The following is an 18538-nucleotide window of genomic DNA, read 5'->3' on the forward strand; positions in this document are numbered from 1 at the left end:
TCTGTCCATGGACGATTAGAGAGAGACAGGACTCAGTCCATTGCCTGTGCTCCAGCCTCGCTCCTACACTGCCAGAATCCCCCAAATCCCACCAGGGATCTCCATCACCATGCTGACGGTGTCCCTGTGCAAAGCCGACATGGCGGTGCCTTAAGGCAACCAAGCAAGACTCAGTGTTCTACCTGCCACACAAATGGAAACTCACGCTAACACTACATTATCCGTCTGTCTCAAAGTTACGAGCCAGGGTTACCAAATAACTGCAAGTGAACTATCTGTCTGAATGAACACTAGCTTCTGCACTGTGTTGGAATATGAAATAGAGGATCTTGTGTAGGTAGGTAAGCTACATGATGTACATACAGTACCAGTCAAAAGTGTGGACGCACCTACGCATTCAAGGGTTTGTCTTTATTTCTACTATTTTCGACATTGTAGAATAATAGTGAAGAGATCCAAACTATGAAATAACACATATGGAATCATGTAGTAACCAAAAAAGTGTTAAACAAATCAACATTTTTTTTTATTCTTCGCCTTGACAGCTTTGCACACTCTTGGCATTCTCTCAACCAGCTTCATGAGGTAGTCACCTGGAATGCATTTCAATTAAGAGGTGTGCCTTGTTAAAAGTTAATTTGTGGAATTTCTTTCCTCTTAATGCGTTTGAGCCAATCAGTTGTGTTGTGACAAGGTAGGGGTGGTATATAGAAGATGGTCTTTTACCAAATAGGGCAAAGTCCATATTATGGCAAGAACAGCTCAAATAAGCAAAGAGAAACAACAGTGCATCATTACTTTAAGACATGAAGGTCAGTCAATACTGAACATTTCAAGAACTTTAATAGGGTTTTAAGTGCAGTCTCAAAAACCATTAAGCGCTATGATGAAACTGGCTCTCTTGAAGACAGCCACAGGAAAGTAAGATGCAGAGTTACCTCTGCTGCAGAGGAGTTCATTAGCATTACCAGCCTCAGATTGCAGCTCAAATAAATGCTTCTCAGAGTTCAAATAACAGACATCTCAACATCAACTGTTCAGAGGAGACTGTATGAATCAGGCCTTCATGGTCGAATTACTGCAAAGAAACCACTAATAAAGGACAGAATAATAATAAGAGATTTGCTTAGGCCAAGAAACACAAGCAGTGATCATTAGACTGGCGGGAATCTGTCCTTTGGTCCAAATTTGAGATGTTTATTCCAACCGCTGTATCTTGTGAGACGCAGAGTAGGTGAACGGATGATCTCCACAAGTGTAGTTCCCACCGTGAAGCATGGAGGAGGAGGTGTAATGGTGTGAGGTGCTTGCTGGTGACACTGTCTGGGATTTATTTAGAATTCAAGGCACACTTAAACAGCATGGTTACTACAGCATTCTGCAGAGATACGCCATCCGATCAGGTTTGCGCTCATTTGTTTTTCAACAGGACAATGACCCAAAACACACCTCCAGGTTGTGTAAGGGCTATTTGACTAAGAAGGAGAGTAAAGGAGTGCTGCATCAGATGACCTGGCCTCCACAATCCCCTGACCTCAACCCAATTGAGATGATTTGGGATGAGTTGGAATGCAGAGTGAAGGAAGAGCAGCCAACAAGAGCTCAGCATATGTGGGAACTCCTTCAAGACTGTTGGAAAAGCATTCCTCATGAAGCTGGTTGAAAGAATGGCAAGAGTGTGCAAAGCTGTCATCCAGGCAAAGGGTGGCTACCTCAAAGAATATAAAATATAAAATATATTTGATTTATTTAACACTTTTTTGGTTTACTACATGATTCCATATGTGTTATTTGCTAAATCCTGACTAGAACCAAAAAATGTGATCATACTACTCCAGTGCTAGGTTCCCTACACTGGCTTCATGTTAAGGCAAGGGCTGATTTCAAGGTTTTACTGCTAATCAACAAAGCATTACATGGGCTTGCTCCTACCTAGCTTTCCGATTTGGTCCTGCCGTACATACCTACACGTACGCTATGGTCACAAGACGCAGGCCTCCTAATTGTCCCTAGAATTTCTAAGCAAACAGCTCCTATAGAGCTCCATTTTTATGGAATGGTCTGCCTACCCATGTGAGAGACGCAGACTCGGTCTCAACCTTTAAGTCTTTACTGAAGACTCGTCTCTTCAATGGGTCATATATTTGAGTGTTGTCTGGCCCAGGAGTGTGAAGGTGAACGGAAAGGCTCTGGAGCAACGAACCGCCCTTGCTGTCTCTGCCAGGCCGGTTCCCCTCTCTCCACTGGGATTCTCTGCCTCTAACCCTATTACAGGGGCTGAGTCACTGGCTTACTGGTGCTCTTCCATGCCGTCCCTAGGAGGGGTGCGTCACTTGAGTGGGTTGAGTCACTGACGTGATCTTCCTGTCTGGGTTGGCGCTCCCCCTTGGGTTGTGCCGTGGCAGAGATCTTTGTGGGCTATACTCGGCCTTGTCTCAGGATGGTATGTTGGTGGTTGAAGATATCCCTCCAGTGGTGTGGGGGCTGTACTTTGGCAAAGTGGGTGGGGTTATATCATGCCTGTTTGGCCCTGTCCGGGGGTATCATCGGATGGGGCCACAGTGTCTCCTGACCCCTCCTGTCTCAGCCTCCAGTATTTATGCTGCAGTAGTTTATGTGTCGGGGGGCTAGGGTCAGTCTGTTATATCTGGAGTACTTCTGTCTTATCTGGTGTCCTGTGTGAATTTAAGTATGCTCTCTCTAATTCTCTCTTTCTTTCTCTCTCTCGGAGGACCAGAGCCCTAGGACCATGCCTCAGGACTACCTAGCATGATGACTCCTTGCTGTCCCCAGTCCACCTGGCCGTGCTGCTGCTCCAGTTTCAACTGTTCTGCCTGCGGCTATGGAACCCTGACCTGTTCACCGGACGTGCTATCTGTCCCAGACATGCTGTTTTCAACTCTCTAGAGACAGCAGGAGTGGTAGAGACACTCTTAATGATCGGCTATGAAAAGCCAACTGACATTTATTCCTGAGGTGCTAACTTGCTGCACCCTCGACAACTACTGTGACTATTATTATTTGTCCATGCTGGTCATTTATGAACATTTGAACATCTTGGCCATGTTCTGTTATAATCTCCACCCGGCACAGCCAGAAGAGGACTGGCCACCCCTCATAGCCTGGTTCCTCTCTAGGTTTCTTCCTAGGTTTTGGCCTTTCTAGGGAGTTTTTCCTAGCCACCGTGCTTCTACACCTGCATTGCTTGCTGTTTGGGGTTTTAGGCTGGGTTTCTGTACAGCACTTTGAGATATCAGCTGTTGTAAGAAGGGCTATATAAATAAATTTGATTTTTCATAGTTTTGATGTCTTCACTATTATTCTACAATGTAGAAAATCATACAAATAAAGAAAAACCCTTGAATGAGTAGGTGTTTCCAAACTTTTGACTGGTACTGCACATATAACATTAAACAGCATTACAAGGGATCTGAAAGATTTCCTATGTCATGACTGACTGTCTTGCTGAATTCATGAATTAATTAATGGGTGGGTAGGATGGATGGATGGATGGATGAATTACTTAATACTTTAGTGGTATAATAGTAAACATTACATTTGCCTAATCAGGCGTGTGGGTGCAATATTTTAGTGATCGTATTTTCATGGAATCAGTAAGATTTTGAAGTGACTTGGCAGGTCCCAAAGTTGGTCCCTCCTAATGAGGCTGTGCCATTATAATACTTTTTCAACCCTCTCCATGGCCAGCCTGCTTTACAAAGTCAGTTAATTAAGGAACACACTTTGATTAAGATGCCATTTTCTTTCTGTGAGAAACGCTTAGCTAGCATATAGCCACCGACTCTCCCTGTTCAAACCAATCCCAGTATAAGGCTTTAATTCCTGCAAACAGCGTTACGTACGCTTTAAATTTCCAAACGAGATTGGGTGGACTCTGAAAAATTAATTAAAACGTGACCAGATGGCGATGCGACTGAAATACAACCCCTTTTTTTCCCTCTACTAGTAATTGACTTATAATCCCCAAGGAAATTCATTAACAATTTCTAAGTTGAATCCAGGATTTGTTATGTTGTCAAGCAGGCATACATCCTCTAATTGGTTCTCTCTCCTCTTCACTGTACAAGGAACCAAAGTGGAATCCAATCTAGTGTTAGTTGGCTAAAGCATTTTGGAGTTATATCAAAAGTGATATTCTTGCACCCCGAAAAAAAGATGAAGAAAATGTTGAATACATTTCTCTGCCCTCACTGAAAGCGTAATCACTGCTCAGGACAGAACTTCAGCAACATAAATTGAACCATAATATCGGATGTGATCTGTAAAATATCTTAATAAAGTGTGAATACAGCGAGTTGGCGTTTATCATAGACCCATATCAATAGTGTTACATCAATGATCTCAAAAAGGTGTTCATAACATTGTCATAAGGCAATAATAAGGCTGTCATCATACCAGGAAGACCACAGGAGGACAGCCAATCAGAGCCATGGCGGTGGAGAGCTTGCGTTTGTTCCCTCCACTGTAGGTACCGGCTGACTTGTTGGAGTATTTGACCAGGCCTAGCTTCTGGATGCCCCACTCTGCCACCTAATAACGAAAACACAACACGAGAAAACATTTAAATATATAATTACAAAATTGTATTTCTGTGACAGTAGCACAACAATCCACTTTGGTTTGGGCTGGCTAGTGCTGGCATTCTGCTCTCACACCATCCCTCTCTTCCTTTCCCCTGGCATGAGACATATACATGCATGATGGTTGGCATCGCCACAGGACCTTTTTCAAGGCTGATATGCTGCACTGTGGGTTTCTGGGCCACATCACAAGCTAAGAAATAGTACTAGCCAGCAGGAACCTATCCAGTATTCATCCCCCTAGCGATTCTCCAATCCCTATCCTCAGGTACCCCCAACCAAATGTATTGTATGCGGGCATGTTTTCATTCCAACCATCCAGACATTCATTTACTCCCTATATTGACATGTTGGTGGACTAATGATGTGGAAATGACACCAGCTCCCCAGGGCTCTCCCTGGAGCCAAAATGGCCACCACAAAGCAAAACTCAGCAGACCCAATGGAACAGAGACCAGAGAAACTGAGTCCCTTGGCCTAGTAGTGTGAGATCAAAGGCCTGGGCGTCTGGGCCTGAGGCTGAGGCCACTGGCAAGTTGACCAGCCAACTTTCTTTTGATCTTATTGTTGCTGAGGGGGCTGTGGAGAAACTGGGGGCCCATGGTGGGGCGGCCACACTGCTAGGCACGCTGGTGAATAATGTAAAGGAATTACCCGTGGCCGGCTCCTCTAACCAGAACCTTATGTATTATAATAGGTCTTCGACTTCAGAAGTTATTCATCACTTTGACCAGGCGCAGTGTGCTGTCTATGTCTGCACTTTCTTTTACAGTTGGAAGTGCAGGTATTGTATGGGGGGGGGGGAAGAAATGTCTGAAAGTATATGAAGTTCTTTGTTCTCGTCCGTCATCATGACAACTGTATACCTTAGGAATCAAATTGTGTTACGTCGTACAAGGACAGGAAATGACATCATTCAGGTCAGACAAGGGGAAATGTTACCATGGGGACTTCTTTCTCCGGTACGCCTCGTAGTCTGGCGTAGAACTCCAGGTGCTCTCGTCCGGTGAGAAGGTCGTTGAGGGCGTCAAACTGCGGGCAGTAGCCCATGTTCTGGTGAACGTCCCTCATCTCTGTCCGTATGCTGAGAGGAGCATCATGGAACATATACTCAGACACATACGGTAATGATTCGGATAACTGGACAACATCATGGATATTATCAACAATAACACCATTTTCATGATGAAGATCGTGATAATGAAGATGAGTGATCCAACTGTGTCGTCACCATCATCCCTATACAATAGGTACTGTCTTACATCCACCGATTCAAATAATTCCCCTTTTCAAAAAGTCACCACTTGGGTAATACTGTCGTTTTCAGAGAGAAAATATTACCATTATACTACATTTACATTTTGGAAATCAATTTGGTTTTCTGGAGGTCAAAGACGTACAGTGTGTAGGACAAGTGCTCTGTATAGTGTATCTCACAGAGGCTGCGTGAAAAGAAAAGGCCCTCACGGAACACTTCGATTCATTACCAGAATAAATATCACCACTTGGTTAAGAAAACTCTCCACTTTCCACACGTTGTCTGGAGCCAAACATGAGGAACAACACAGAAGTTTAATTTGCATTATGTATGCTTGGGCCCAGGTGACTTTTTTCGACAAACAATATATGTAATGGAAAATGAACAGCGCTTTGGGGCATATCGTTGCTTGTCATCTGTAGTCTCAAAGAAGAAGAAAAAGGGCAGCTAAACTTGCATATTGCAAAAGAATGCATCCTGTCTAAAAAGAGTTTTCGTTAATGTGCCTTTACACAATATGTAAAACTATAGAAGGAGCATGACAATTTGGATATCGGTTGGAGGAGGGAGGGACTGAAAAAATGCTGTACCAAGCTCTGTAGTGGGCCGGTAGGAAGTAATCGCTCACGGGGTGGAGGTTATTTGCTGCGGGCTTTATGAGTGGAAACAGACAATCAACAAATGTAAGATTTGGGGATTCAACGCAAACTCTTTTATTTGGAGAGAAAATGAGGTTTTCCCTCTATTTGTTGTTCCACACTGCTTAAAGAGTCACTCTTTCATCCTACCAGGAACGTAATGAGGCGAAAACAGAGGGTGGTCGTACTTCTGTTTTTCTTTCCCTGAAGGTCCAAGAGATCACCACTGGCAACATTAATCAACATTAACGTTGGCGTGTTTTGCGCCATCTCTTTGTTGAACACAAAGGAAATGATCCGTTTTTATAAATAAATAACTATGGCAACACAACTGGTGACGCAAACCAGTGGAGACCGCAGTGAACTAGTATCCATCCACCGATTGCCTTACATCGTTTCCATAGAGATGATTACTTCATACGGAGAAGAGGGAGATGTTCTTTCTCTCTAAATATGAAAGAACACGCCCCTTTTTGAGTGTACAAGGCATTTGTTTTGTTTATTTGGGTGTGTGTGTGTGTGTTTGTGTGTGTATACAGTGTATGTGTGCCCCTGAGCCTTTGTGTGTGGCAGGAGGGACAGAAAACAAGAGTGGGAGTGAGGGAGAGGGAAAGAGAGAGGGTGTGCAACAGAATGAAATATGTGGGAGATGGAGAGTGGAAGAGAGAGAATGGGGAATGTGCGAGACAGCACGTTGAAAAAATGAACAAGGACATGAGAGGACTGGAGTTGAAACGGACGAGAAAACAGAATGTACAAGAGAGGTCGAGACGTCCAGAGGGAGCGAGAGGAAGAGGGAGAGAGCAAAACCCAAAGTGAGTGAGAGCAAAAGTTGCTGAGAAAGAGTAGGACTGTGTCCCAAAGTGCAGCCTATTTACTGCATAGTGCACTCATTTTGATGAGAGCCCTATGGGTCCTGTTCAAAAGTAGTGCACTATATTGGAATAGGGTGCCATTTGGAATGAGCCAGCCAATGGAAACTAGGAAAGTTAACAAAACTCCCGTAGCTCTATCCCATAAATGCGCTGCATGGTCATTCCGACATCTGCAGTGGCCGTAGAGCATTTACGGTGATACGGCCCCTGCAGAAGTCCGGGCCTTCATGCTAATTGCACTTGGCAGAACAGCACAGAGCTGATGTGAAGGAAGTCATGTCTATACAGGACCTCCTGCCCCCACCTCCCGTCAACCAATCATGTCAATGTGGAGCTATATGGAGCTCTCTGCATTGTTAAAAATGTAAAAGGCGCTCGACGATGTGGTACGGAGCTCAATTTGTGTGTGTGTGTGTGTGTGAGCTATCAGCCAGTGGCTCCTCCTCACCTGTATCCGTTTAGGAAGGCCTCCCCTCCGGAGATGGAGATGTCCCCCGTCAGCATCTTGAAGGTGGTGGTTTTTCCTGCCCCGTTAATCCCCAGAAGTCCAAAGCACTATTAACACACACACACACACACACACACACACACACACACACACACACACACACACACACACACACACACACACACACACACACACACACACACACACACACACACACACACACACACACACACACACACACACAGAGAGTGGAGCTCTCATTAACAACGAACATTGGAGGAAGAGATCCCAGACTTCCAATGGAGCATCTCATTATGTAACAAAAAACATTGGACGAAGATGATTCAAAGAATAAGATGCTCTACTCTACCGTAACCCTTTATTGAGGTAAAGGTATTGGTTGTTGATAATGTAGTATGAATCATTTCCTGACAGATCCAATAAATGGATTCAGTCATTCAACATACATGATTGGAATAGCACTTTTGGTACTAGCCTGTTGACTTACTTAATATAATCGTATTGTTTGTGCTGTAGGAACTGTGTGTCGTAAGAGGCAGTGCTTGCATCACTGTGTCAATATTATCTGAGTTATCCACACATTGAAACAAAACAAATTGACAGGAATTTATGTACACAATTACATATGGGCGTTCAGTGTCAACATTGAGTGTCTTACATTAGAAATACCACTCATACATTCAACTGTCCACACGTGACACACACACACAAACACATTAAGATGCAAAACACACCACTCACCTCAATCCCCCACTACAGCCCCCCCCCACATACAAACACACCAGAGCATTCTGAACACCATTCCCCCTTCTTTCCCTAACCACTTCTCATAACACTTCTTCCTCTTCTTCTCTCTCTGACATAGACTTCTTCTTATTTTCCTTCTCTGACAGAGCCCTCTTCTCTCTCTGACAGAGCCCTCTTCTCTCTCTGACAGAGCCCTCTTCTCTCTCTGACAGAGCCCTCTTCTCTCTCTGACAGAGCCCTCTTCTCTCTCTGACAGAGCCCTCTTCTCTCTCTGAAAGAGCCGCCATCTCTCTCTGACAGAGCCCTCTTCTCTCTCTGACAGAGCCCTCTTCTCTCTCTGACAGAGCCCTCTTCTCTCTCTGACAGAGCCCTCTTCTCTCTCTGACAGAGCCCTCTTCTCTCTCTGACAGAGCCCTCTTCTCTCTCTGACAGAGCCGCCATCTCTCTCTGACAGAGCCCTCTTCTCTCTCTGACAGAGCCCTCTTCTCTCTCTGACAGAGCCGCCATCTCTCTCTGACAGAGCCGCCATCTCTCTCTGACAGAGCCCTCTTCTCTCTCTGACAGAGCCCTCTTCTCTCACTGACAGAGCCCTCTTCTCTCTCTGACAGAGCCCTCTTCTCTCTCTGACAGAGCCCTCTTCTCTCTCTGACAGAGCCCTCTTCTCTCTCTGACAGAGCCCTCTTCTCTCTCTGACAGAGCCCTCTTCTCTCTCTGACAGATCCGCCATCTCTCTCTGACAGAGCCCTCTTCTCTCTCTGACAGAGCCCTCTTCTCTCTCTGACAGAGCCCTCTTCTCTCTCTGACAGAGCCCTCTTCTCTCTCTGACAGAGCCCTCTTCTTCTTCTCTCTCTGACAGAGCCCTCTTCTTTTCCTTCTCTGACAGAGCCCTCTTCTTTTCCTTCTCTGACAGAGCCCTCTTCTTTTCCTTCTCTGACAGAGCCCTCTTCTTCTCTCTCTGACAGAGCCCTCTTCTTTTCCTTCTCTGACAGAGCCCTCTTCTTCTCTCTCTGACAGAGCCCTCTTCTTTTCCTTCTCTGACAGAGCCCTCTTCTTTTCCTTCTCTGACAGAGCCCTCTTCTTTTCCTTCTCTGACAGAGCCCTCTTCTTTTCCTTCTCTGACAGAGCCCTCTTCTTCTTCTCCTCTCTGACAGAGCCCCCTTCTTTTCCTTCTCTGACAGAGCCCTCTTCTTCTCTCTCTGACAGAGCCCTCTTCTTTTCCTTCTCTGACAGAGCCCTCTTCTTTTCCTTCTCTGACAGAGCCCTCTTCTCTCTCTGACAGAGCCCTCTTCTTTTCCTTCTCTGACAGAGCCCCCTTCTTTTCCTTCTCTGACAGAGCCCCCTTCTTTTCCTTCTCTGACAGAGCCCTCTTCTTCTCTCTCTGACAGAGCCCTCTTCTTTTCCTTCTCTGACAGAGCCCTCTTCTTCTCTCTCTGACAGAGCCCCCTTCTTTTCCTTCTCTGACAGAGCCCTCTTCTTTTCCTTCTCTGACAGAGCCCTCTTCTTTTCCTTCTCTGACAGAGCCCCCTTCTTTTTCTCTCTCTGACAGAGCCCCCTTCTTTTTCTCTCTCTGACAGAGCCCTCTTCTTCTTCTCCTCTCTCGGACAGAGCCCTTTTTTTTCTTCTGTCTCTGACAGAGCCCCCTTCTTCTCTCTCGGACAGAGCCCTTTTCTTCTTCTGTCTCTGACAGAGCCCCCTTCTTCTCTCTCGGACAGAGCCCTTTTCTTCTTCTGTCTCTGACAGAGCCCCCTTCTTCTCTCTCGGACAGAGCCCTTTTCTTCTTCTGTCTGACAGAGCCCCCTTCTTCTCTCTCTGACAGAGCCCTCTTCTTCTTCTCCTCTCTCTGACAGAGCCCCCTTCTTCTCTCTCTGACAGAGCCTCCTTCTTCTTCTCTCTCTGACAAAGGCCCCTTCTTCTTCTCTCTCTGACAAAGGCCCCTTCTTCTTCTCTCTCTGACAGAGCCCCCTTCTTCTCTCTCTGACAGAGCCCCCTCCTTCTTCTCTCTCTGACAGAGCTCTCTTCTTCTTTTTTCACTGACAGAGCTATCTTCTCTCTCTGACAGAGCTCTTCTTCTATCTCCTGGTCAAGTCACCCTACCGACCATACCTACCCAACCTAACCTACCCTCCCAAACCACAGTACCTACCCACCACCCTACCCTACCTAACCTAGCATACCCTACTTACCCAACCTAACCGACAGTACCTACCCACCCTACCATACCCCACATACCCAACCTAACAAACAGTACCTACCTAACCTAGCATACCCCACTTACCCAACCTAACCTACAGTACCTACCCATCCTACCCTACCACACCCTACTTACCCAACCTACATTAACCTACAGTATCTACCCACCCTACTCTACCTAACCCACCCTACCCTGCCTAACCTAGCATACCCCACTTACCCAACCTAACCTACAGTACCTATGCACCCTACCCTACCTAACCCACCCTACCCTACCTAACCTAGCATACCCCACTTACCCAACCTAACCTACAGTACCTACTCATCCTACCCTACCATACCCTACTTACCCAACCTACATTAACCTACAATATCTACCCACCCTACCCTACCAAACCTAGCATAACCTACTTACCCCAACCTATATTAACCTACAGAACCTACCTACCCACCCTACCATAGTCTACTTACCTACACAACATTAACCTAGAGTACCTACCCATACTAACTACGTGACCTAGCATCCCCTACTTACCAAACCTACATTAACCTACCCACCCCACCCAAGCTAGCATACCCTACTTACCCAACCTACATTAACCTACAGTACCTACCTACACACCCTACCAAACCTACCCTACTTATAGAACCAAACCTAACCGACCAAACCTATCCTGCCTAACCTAGAATACCCAACTTAGCCGACCTACATTAACCTACAATGCCTACCTTCCCTACCCAACCTAACCTAGCATACCCTACTTACCCAACCTACAGCACCTGCCCAGTCTACCCTACCTAACCTAGCAAACCCTACTTACCCAACTGACAGTAACCTACAGAACCTACCTACCCATCCTACCTAACCTAGCATACCCTACTTACCCAACCTAAACTACAGTACCTACCCACCCCACCTACCCATCCTAACCTACAGTACCTACCCAACATACCTCACACACTAACCACCCTGCCCAACCTAACCTACCCAATGAACCATTGAGTTTATAGATCCATTCTTGTTTCCCAACCCTGTCCTGTGAAAGTGTGGTGGCAAGAGGAAGCTGGGGTGTAAATAATGCATGAAACAAACTATGAGATTCAGTCATATTCCGCTGGCATTTACATTCAGTTTGGGGTAAACAGGGCGAGGAGAACACACCCCTCCGCGCGTGTACGTGTCAGCATCGGAGATCCTGTTGAAATCAAAGCGTTCTGGCATGTGAGTGTTTGTGTATGAGAGCGAGAGAATGAGAGAGAAAGTGAAAGAAAGCGGGAGAGAAAGTATTGAGCATGAGATGGATCAGGGATTTTTTTCCCTTGGTATCAACTTATTTGTGTGTGTGTGTGTGTGTGTGTGTGCGAGTGTGTGTTTGGCTCACCTCTGCGGCTGGAACGCCCACACACACCCTGTCCACAGCAGGAATCTTCTTCCCCGAGTACACCTGCAAGGAACAGACGGCATAATTAATCAGAGGGAGGTAAGAGGCGAGGCGAGGGACACGGATCCCAATGGCATTCTATTCCCTATACAGTGCAGTACATTTGGCCAGAGCCCAAGTAGTGGACGAATAAGTAGGGTGTTATTAGGGAAGCAGTCCTAGCCTCAGGTGGAGTCTGCTACTCACTACACACTGTTAATATTCATTATACCTCAGATAAAAATAACCTTCATCAACTAGTATTTCGTGTACACCACCTATCATGTCTTTCAGCCCATCTGACTTTTTCTTGCCTGCCCCAAATGCAATAAGCTGGTTTGCCATTCAGAACAATATAATTACCCCTGCCCCTCCCCACAAAAAGCCCAATCGTAGCCTATTACCGCTTTCAAAAACAAAGAGACATGGGGCTGCTTATAGCTGGTTAAAATCACATGACACACGCCAGATGAGGTCATCAGTGTCTCCGGGTGATGTCATCGGAAACACTTATCTTCTATCGTTTGTGCTACAAGACATAGAAAGCCGTGGTTTTCACGTGGTGCTGGAGATGCTGAATTTGATGTTGAAAAAAGGGGAATTTCTCTTTAATGCACATAACATAAGACAGTGGATAAAGGCGTGGAATAAGAACATTAGACTGCATACTTGGGCCTATGGGGCCATCTGAGGCTCAGTCAGGGGTGGACTTAGTGTTTGGGAAGCAGAGGCCAGTCTGAGGCCTGATGGTACTGTAAGCCTACCACTGGGCTCCGTAACCCATTGACAGTTTACACGGAGAGTACAACAGTTTGGTATTCTCCGTAGGATTCCGACTCCCGCCTAGATCTTGTAGAAAAACTGCAGATTAGAATGTGTCTGGGTTTCACCGCTTCGATCCTGCAAACTAACTCTCCATTTTGTGTTTGAATTGAACAGTTTTTTCTTCTGCTTCCCGAGCAAATATCAAATCTCAGCCGCAGAGGTGCAGCCCAAGCAGGCTACTCACTCACCTTCCTCCAAGTCAAAATTCTCGAGTCCGGCATCACCGACGCTGCTGTTGCGAGTAGTGGTAAACAAACCGACACTTAGACTAGTAAATTGGGTTCGGGAGTGTGCAAATAACGGAGCAATTGTCAACAAAATGAAGCACTTAGCATGTCATGCAACATTTCCACCTCGGGCCGACCACGAAGAGCGAGTTTGAAGTGGTTTCAAAGGGAAGTTAGATGTATTTTTCGATGTTAGAAAAAAAAAAACAGAAGCTTGACAAGGTTCTTGGCAGGTCTGGCAATTGAGATCTCATTCAGCACTCGACAGGAAGGACGGACGCAGCTCTACTCTCCTTGGGGGATGAATTCCAGGATAACTGTGTCATTTGTATTTCTGTCTACCTCTTCTCAGGTCTGAATCATACAACCCTAGGTAAGAGACCCACGGGGGCATAATGGCATACTGTAATGACATCATTATGGTCGATAATTGATGTCTGCTCTGGTTGTAAAGAAGTCGGGGACCATACGCACGTCAAATGCTCTGCTGGTCTATCTGTCTGCCAGCCAGCCTGTCTGTCTGCCCATCCATCTATGTCTATCCATCTACAGTATTTATATCTACAGGATCTATCTATAGTATTTATAGCTCTATGTGTCTCTGGATTTTCCTCTGACCAGACCTTTCCTATCTATGTAATGCAGGTGCTATGAGTTAGTAGTACAATGGACATGAGGAGTAAATGCATGTTTTATGTTCACTTCCGGGTCAATGCTATGTTAAAATGAGTATATGACTGTGGGCAGGCCAGGGTATGTTAAAAGTGAGCCGACTCTCTGGATTTACGAGACATCTTTACAATTCCATTCATCTTTGGAAGAAGGTACTTGAATATCGAGTGAATATCGGGCCATGAAACACCTACTTACAGCAAGTCTTTCTCTTCCTGGTCTGCGTGTGTATTCAGAGCAGTGCCAATGGGGCAAAAATTAAGTTACAACCTTTTGGTGCAGTGAAACACTTGGTTTGTAACTAAATGATGAAGAATCAACTTTAACTGCACTCTAGGAGCCAACCCTTCACCACTCTTTCAACGGAGGTGTTCCAAGTGGTACCATATTCCCTTTATAGTGCACTACTTGACAAGGGCTCTGGTAAAAAAGCAGTGCACTATATAGTGGAATAGGGTGCCATTTGAGATGCAGACAATGCAACCTCGACAGCAAGAGTCCCCCCCCCAGAGCAAGTTCAAGGCTGACAAACAACAATGTCTTATTCATTGCTGTGATAGCGTGTCAATTGTGCACCATGCTTGCTTAAAAGCCCTGGGGGCATGCACTATTGCTGGGGTCTTGGAAGTGCTACTCCCCTGGATTGCATGCTACTTTGGGGTTAGCGTGCTGTGCCACAGCACTGGTACAACACTAGTAGACACGGGCGGAAGTAGTAAAAGTTCCTATTCTATGTTCCTATCCATAATAGCTGCCGTGGTGGTAGCGAGGGGGGGCCAGTTAATCAGATGAGATGGCTGAGAAAATCTGATGCTGCTCGACGGACCACACACACACGGTTTAGAGAGGGCAAGGATTTTCTGTATTTTCTGACTCCCAACAGCTGGGGTCACAAGCCTGGCTGGGAGACACAACACAAAGGGCTAAACTAGTGCTTAACCTTTTTTTGTGAAACACATGATATTAAAGGGTCATTACACTTTCAAATGAAAGTATGTCAGACCCTTTCAGACCTCTAAATTATTCTAATGTCAAGATGAAATCACGTCCCACAACATCGACATTAGTCTACTTTTGAGGTCTGAAACCATCTGACCAACTTGAATGTATTTGTGAAATGTTGTTGTATTAACATCCTGTTACCCTTCAGTAATTGAAATTTCACAGTAAACAGTGTGAACAATGGTCACCTCTCGCACACAAACAACACTGCCAGATCACATAAATACTTTATAAATCATCAGAAATAATAATAAAAGTAATTCTATCAAAGGTCAAATCCAAACGCTGCTAGTCTTACAGTATGTATCTGCCAAGCACTGAGCTCAGGTCCTAATATGGATACCGTATTCACATGACTCCTATAACATCAAACAGCTGTCACAGGCAGTGCCACATAAGAAAGTTTCTCTCCTAGTTTCTGAGTGACTGGAAGGTCACGTTAACAGCACGGGCGTGTTAGTGCTAACTGGCGGACGTGCTGTCATAACGGACCCCATCGATTACGCCGCCGCGGTAACAGCTAACCCAGAGGTTAAACTAACCCATGAGGCAGCCGCAGCTGTTGTTGGGAGGTAAATGGTTCTTCCTGAGAGAAGGAAGAGAAGGAGGAGGAGGCATCTGACAGATGATTGATGGGCTGTCAATCGCTTGAGAGACATGCTCAGATTTATGGCGAGACCAAGGCGGTGCGGCGGTTGAGGTTGGGCACTCATTGATCAATTCGTTATCTGCCCTCTATGGCTGGATTGCACCAGTTGTGGTGGGAGGCGATGGGAGCACTCTCTGTATCTTCCAACCAATATAAATCAAAACATATGTTGAGGCACCTTGCAGAACTTTGTGGTTTGGTGTTGTTCTCCGCATGTTTCAGTCTCACTGTCAGTACTACAATAGCGAACCCAAAAACAGATGCATGACAACAAAACGGATGGGTCTATAATTGAAACTTGATAGGAAGGTACAGCGGTACTCTGCTGTTGTGACGCTCACCACTTCCCGTTTGACAATGGACGTCATAAAGGTGAACCGTTCTGTACATACAGTTGAAGTCAAAAGTTTACATACACCTTAGCCAAATACATAAAACCTCAATTTTTTTCACAATTCCTGACATTTAATCCTAGTAAAAATTCCCTGTCAGAAGGTCAGTTAGGATCACCACTTTATTTTAAATATGTGAAATGTCAGAATAATAGTAGAGTGAAACATTTCGGGTAGCCTTACACAAGCTTCTCATAATAAGTTGGGTGAATTTTGGCCCATTCCTCCTGACACAGCTGGTGTAACTGAGTCAGGTTTGTAGGCCTCCTTGTTCGCACACGCTTTTTCAGTTCTGCCCACAGATGATCTATAGGATTGAGGTCAGGGCTTTGTGATGGCCACTCCAATACCTTGACTTTGTTGTCCTTAAGCCATTTTGCCACAACTTTGGAAGTGTGCATGGGGTCATTATCCATTTGGAAGACCCATTTGTGATCAAGCTTTAACTTCATGACTCATGTCTTGAGATGTTGCTTCAATATATCCACATAATTTTCTTGCCTCATGATGCCATTTATTTTGTGAGGTGCACCAGTCCCTCCTGCAGCAAAGCACCCCCACAACATGATGCTGCCACCCCCGTGCTTCACGGTTGGGATGGAGTTCTTCGGCTTGCAAGCCTCCCCCTTTTTCCTCCAAACATAACAATGGTCATTATGGCCAAACAGTTCTATTTTTGTTTCATCAGACCAGAGGACATTTCTCCAAAAAGTATGATCTTTGTCCCCATGTGCATTTGCAAATAGTTGTCTGGATTTTTTATGGCGGGTTTGGAGCAGTGGCTTCTTCCTTGCTGAGTGGCCTTTCAGGTTATGTCGATCTCGGACTCATTTACTGGGGATATAAATACTTTTGTACCTGTTTCCTCCAGCTTCTTCAAAAGGTCCTTTGCTGTTGTTCTGGGATTAATTTGCACTTTTCGCACCAAAGTAAGCTCATCTCTCCTTCCTGAGCAGTATGACGGCTGCGTGGTCCTATGGTGTTTATACTTGTGTACTATTATTTGTACAGATGAATGTGGTATCTTCAGGCGTTTGCAAATTGCTCCCAAGGATGAACCAGACTTGTGGAGGTCTACAATTCTTTTGGGCTTGGCTGATTTATTTTGATTTCCCCATGATGTCAAGCAAAGAAGCACTACGTTTGAAGGTAGACCTTGAAATACATCCACAGGTAGACCTCCAATTGACTCAAATGATGTTAATTCGGAAGCTTCTAAAGCCATGACATTATTTTCTGGAATTTTCCAAGCTGTTTAAAAAGGCACAGTCAACTTACTGTACATAACTTCTGACCCACCAGAATTGTGATACAGTGATATAAGTGAAATAATCTGTCTGTAAACAATTGTTGGAAAAATGACTTGTGTCATGCAGAAAGCAGATGTCCTACCTGACTTACCAAAACTATAGTTTGTTAACAAGAAATTTGTGGAGTGGTTGAAAAATGAGTTTTAATGACTCCCACCTAAGTGTATGTAAACTTCCGACTTCAACTGTAGCTCTAAGCTAACTTATCACAGGTTACAGAATGTGAAACAAGACGAGACCTTATGAAGTTACTTTGTCTGCTGTGGGCGGCAATACATCATCCAGTCCAGTCCTGTTTTTTTCAAAGCTAGATCGTTAATTACCTCGGAGTGAGAGTGAGTGTGTCCGTGAGAGATTGAGAGGGGGAAAGATGGAGTGGGTGAGATGGTGCGAGATGACAAGGGAGGGTTTGAAGAGACGTCAAGTCTGGACAGATGTCGAAAAAGGGCTGTTTGCCGCGGCGATGCTTCCTGCTGCCACGAGCTCGAGAGAAGAACATCTGGCCTCGGCCAGGGTGTTAATCTGGGCGTGATTAAGTGGCCTCCGTTACCCGGCATGCCGTGCAGCACTCGCATGCTCACTTGCTGAAAAACCTTTGAGGGAGGGGGGACGAGAGTTGTTGGGTTTAGCGGCGAGAGAGAGAGAGCGAGAGATCTCATCAGTGTTGCCTCACAGAAAATCCATACCCCTTCCTTCACACACTTCTCCCCACACTCCCAATGTGTCCGTGGAGTGTGGAGTGACTACAGCTGCACCTCGCCAGCCTGCAGCATACTGTGACAGATTAACGACACCCAAGTATCAAAGGAAAGGGAGGAGGATACCAACAGACACAGCTGGGGTAAACGTTCAGAACTTCAGAATATTGCAGATAGAAATGTAGCATAGAAACCTGTCATATACTACATAACAGGAAATATAGTATACTTACTTTCTTGTGTTCTTCTGATTTCTTATTTTTATTTCTTGTGTCTTTTTGTTCTACCTTATGTTATTTTTAGTATTACATTGTTATAGATTACTGCATTGTTGGGGTTACAGCTGGCATGAAAGTCATTTTCACTGTTCATGTGACATTGAAACTTAAAATCATATTTGTTAGATTCTTTTGTAATGTTATGTCCTGAACAGACCCTAAGCCTTGAGCATTGAGACCCCTGGATCATATTCACTAGGAATAAAACAGAAGCACAAAAGCTGAAACTGAGAGGGACTACCTGATCTTGTCCAATAAGAAAACGCTTTCTGTTTTCCATTGGGAA

The 18538-nt window shown here is 45.2% G+C and overlaps 1 protein-coding gene across 3 annotated transcripts in view; it reads right to left on the reverse strand.

The window, feature by feature from the left end:
- The window catches only part of LOC135510599 (phospholipid-transporting ATPase ABCA1-like), a 246065-nt gene that overhangs the window by 32150 nt on the left and 195377 nt on the right, over window positions 1-18538 (reverse strand). For all 3 annotated transcript variants that reach the window (XM_064931639.1, XM_064931637.1, XM_064931638.1), the window contains exons 43-46: window positions 12161-12223; window positions 7821-7927; window positions 5544-5685; window positions 4417-4551 (exon numbers count right to left, since the gene is read on the reverse strand). In XM_064931639.1, the coding sequence (XP_064787711.1) occupies window positions 4417-4551; window positions 5544-5685; window positions 7821-7927; window positions 12161-12223 (447 nt within the window). The remainder of the gene's footprint in view (window positions 1-4416; window positions 4552-5543; window positions 5686-7820; window positions 7928-12160; window positions 12224-18538) is intronic.

Source organism: Oncorhynchus masou, chromosome 23 (assembly GCF_036934945.1).
Source record: "Oncorhynchus masou masou isolate Uvic2021 chromosome 23, UVic_Omas_1.1, whole genome shotgun sequence".
NCBI lineage: Eukaryota > Metazoa > Chordata > Actinopteri > Salmoniformes > Salmonidae > Oncorhynchus > Oncorhynchus masou.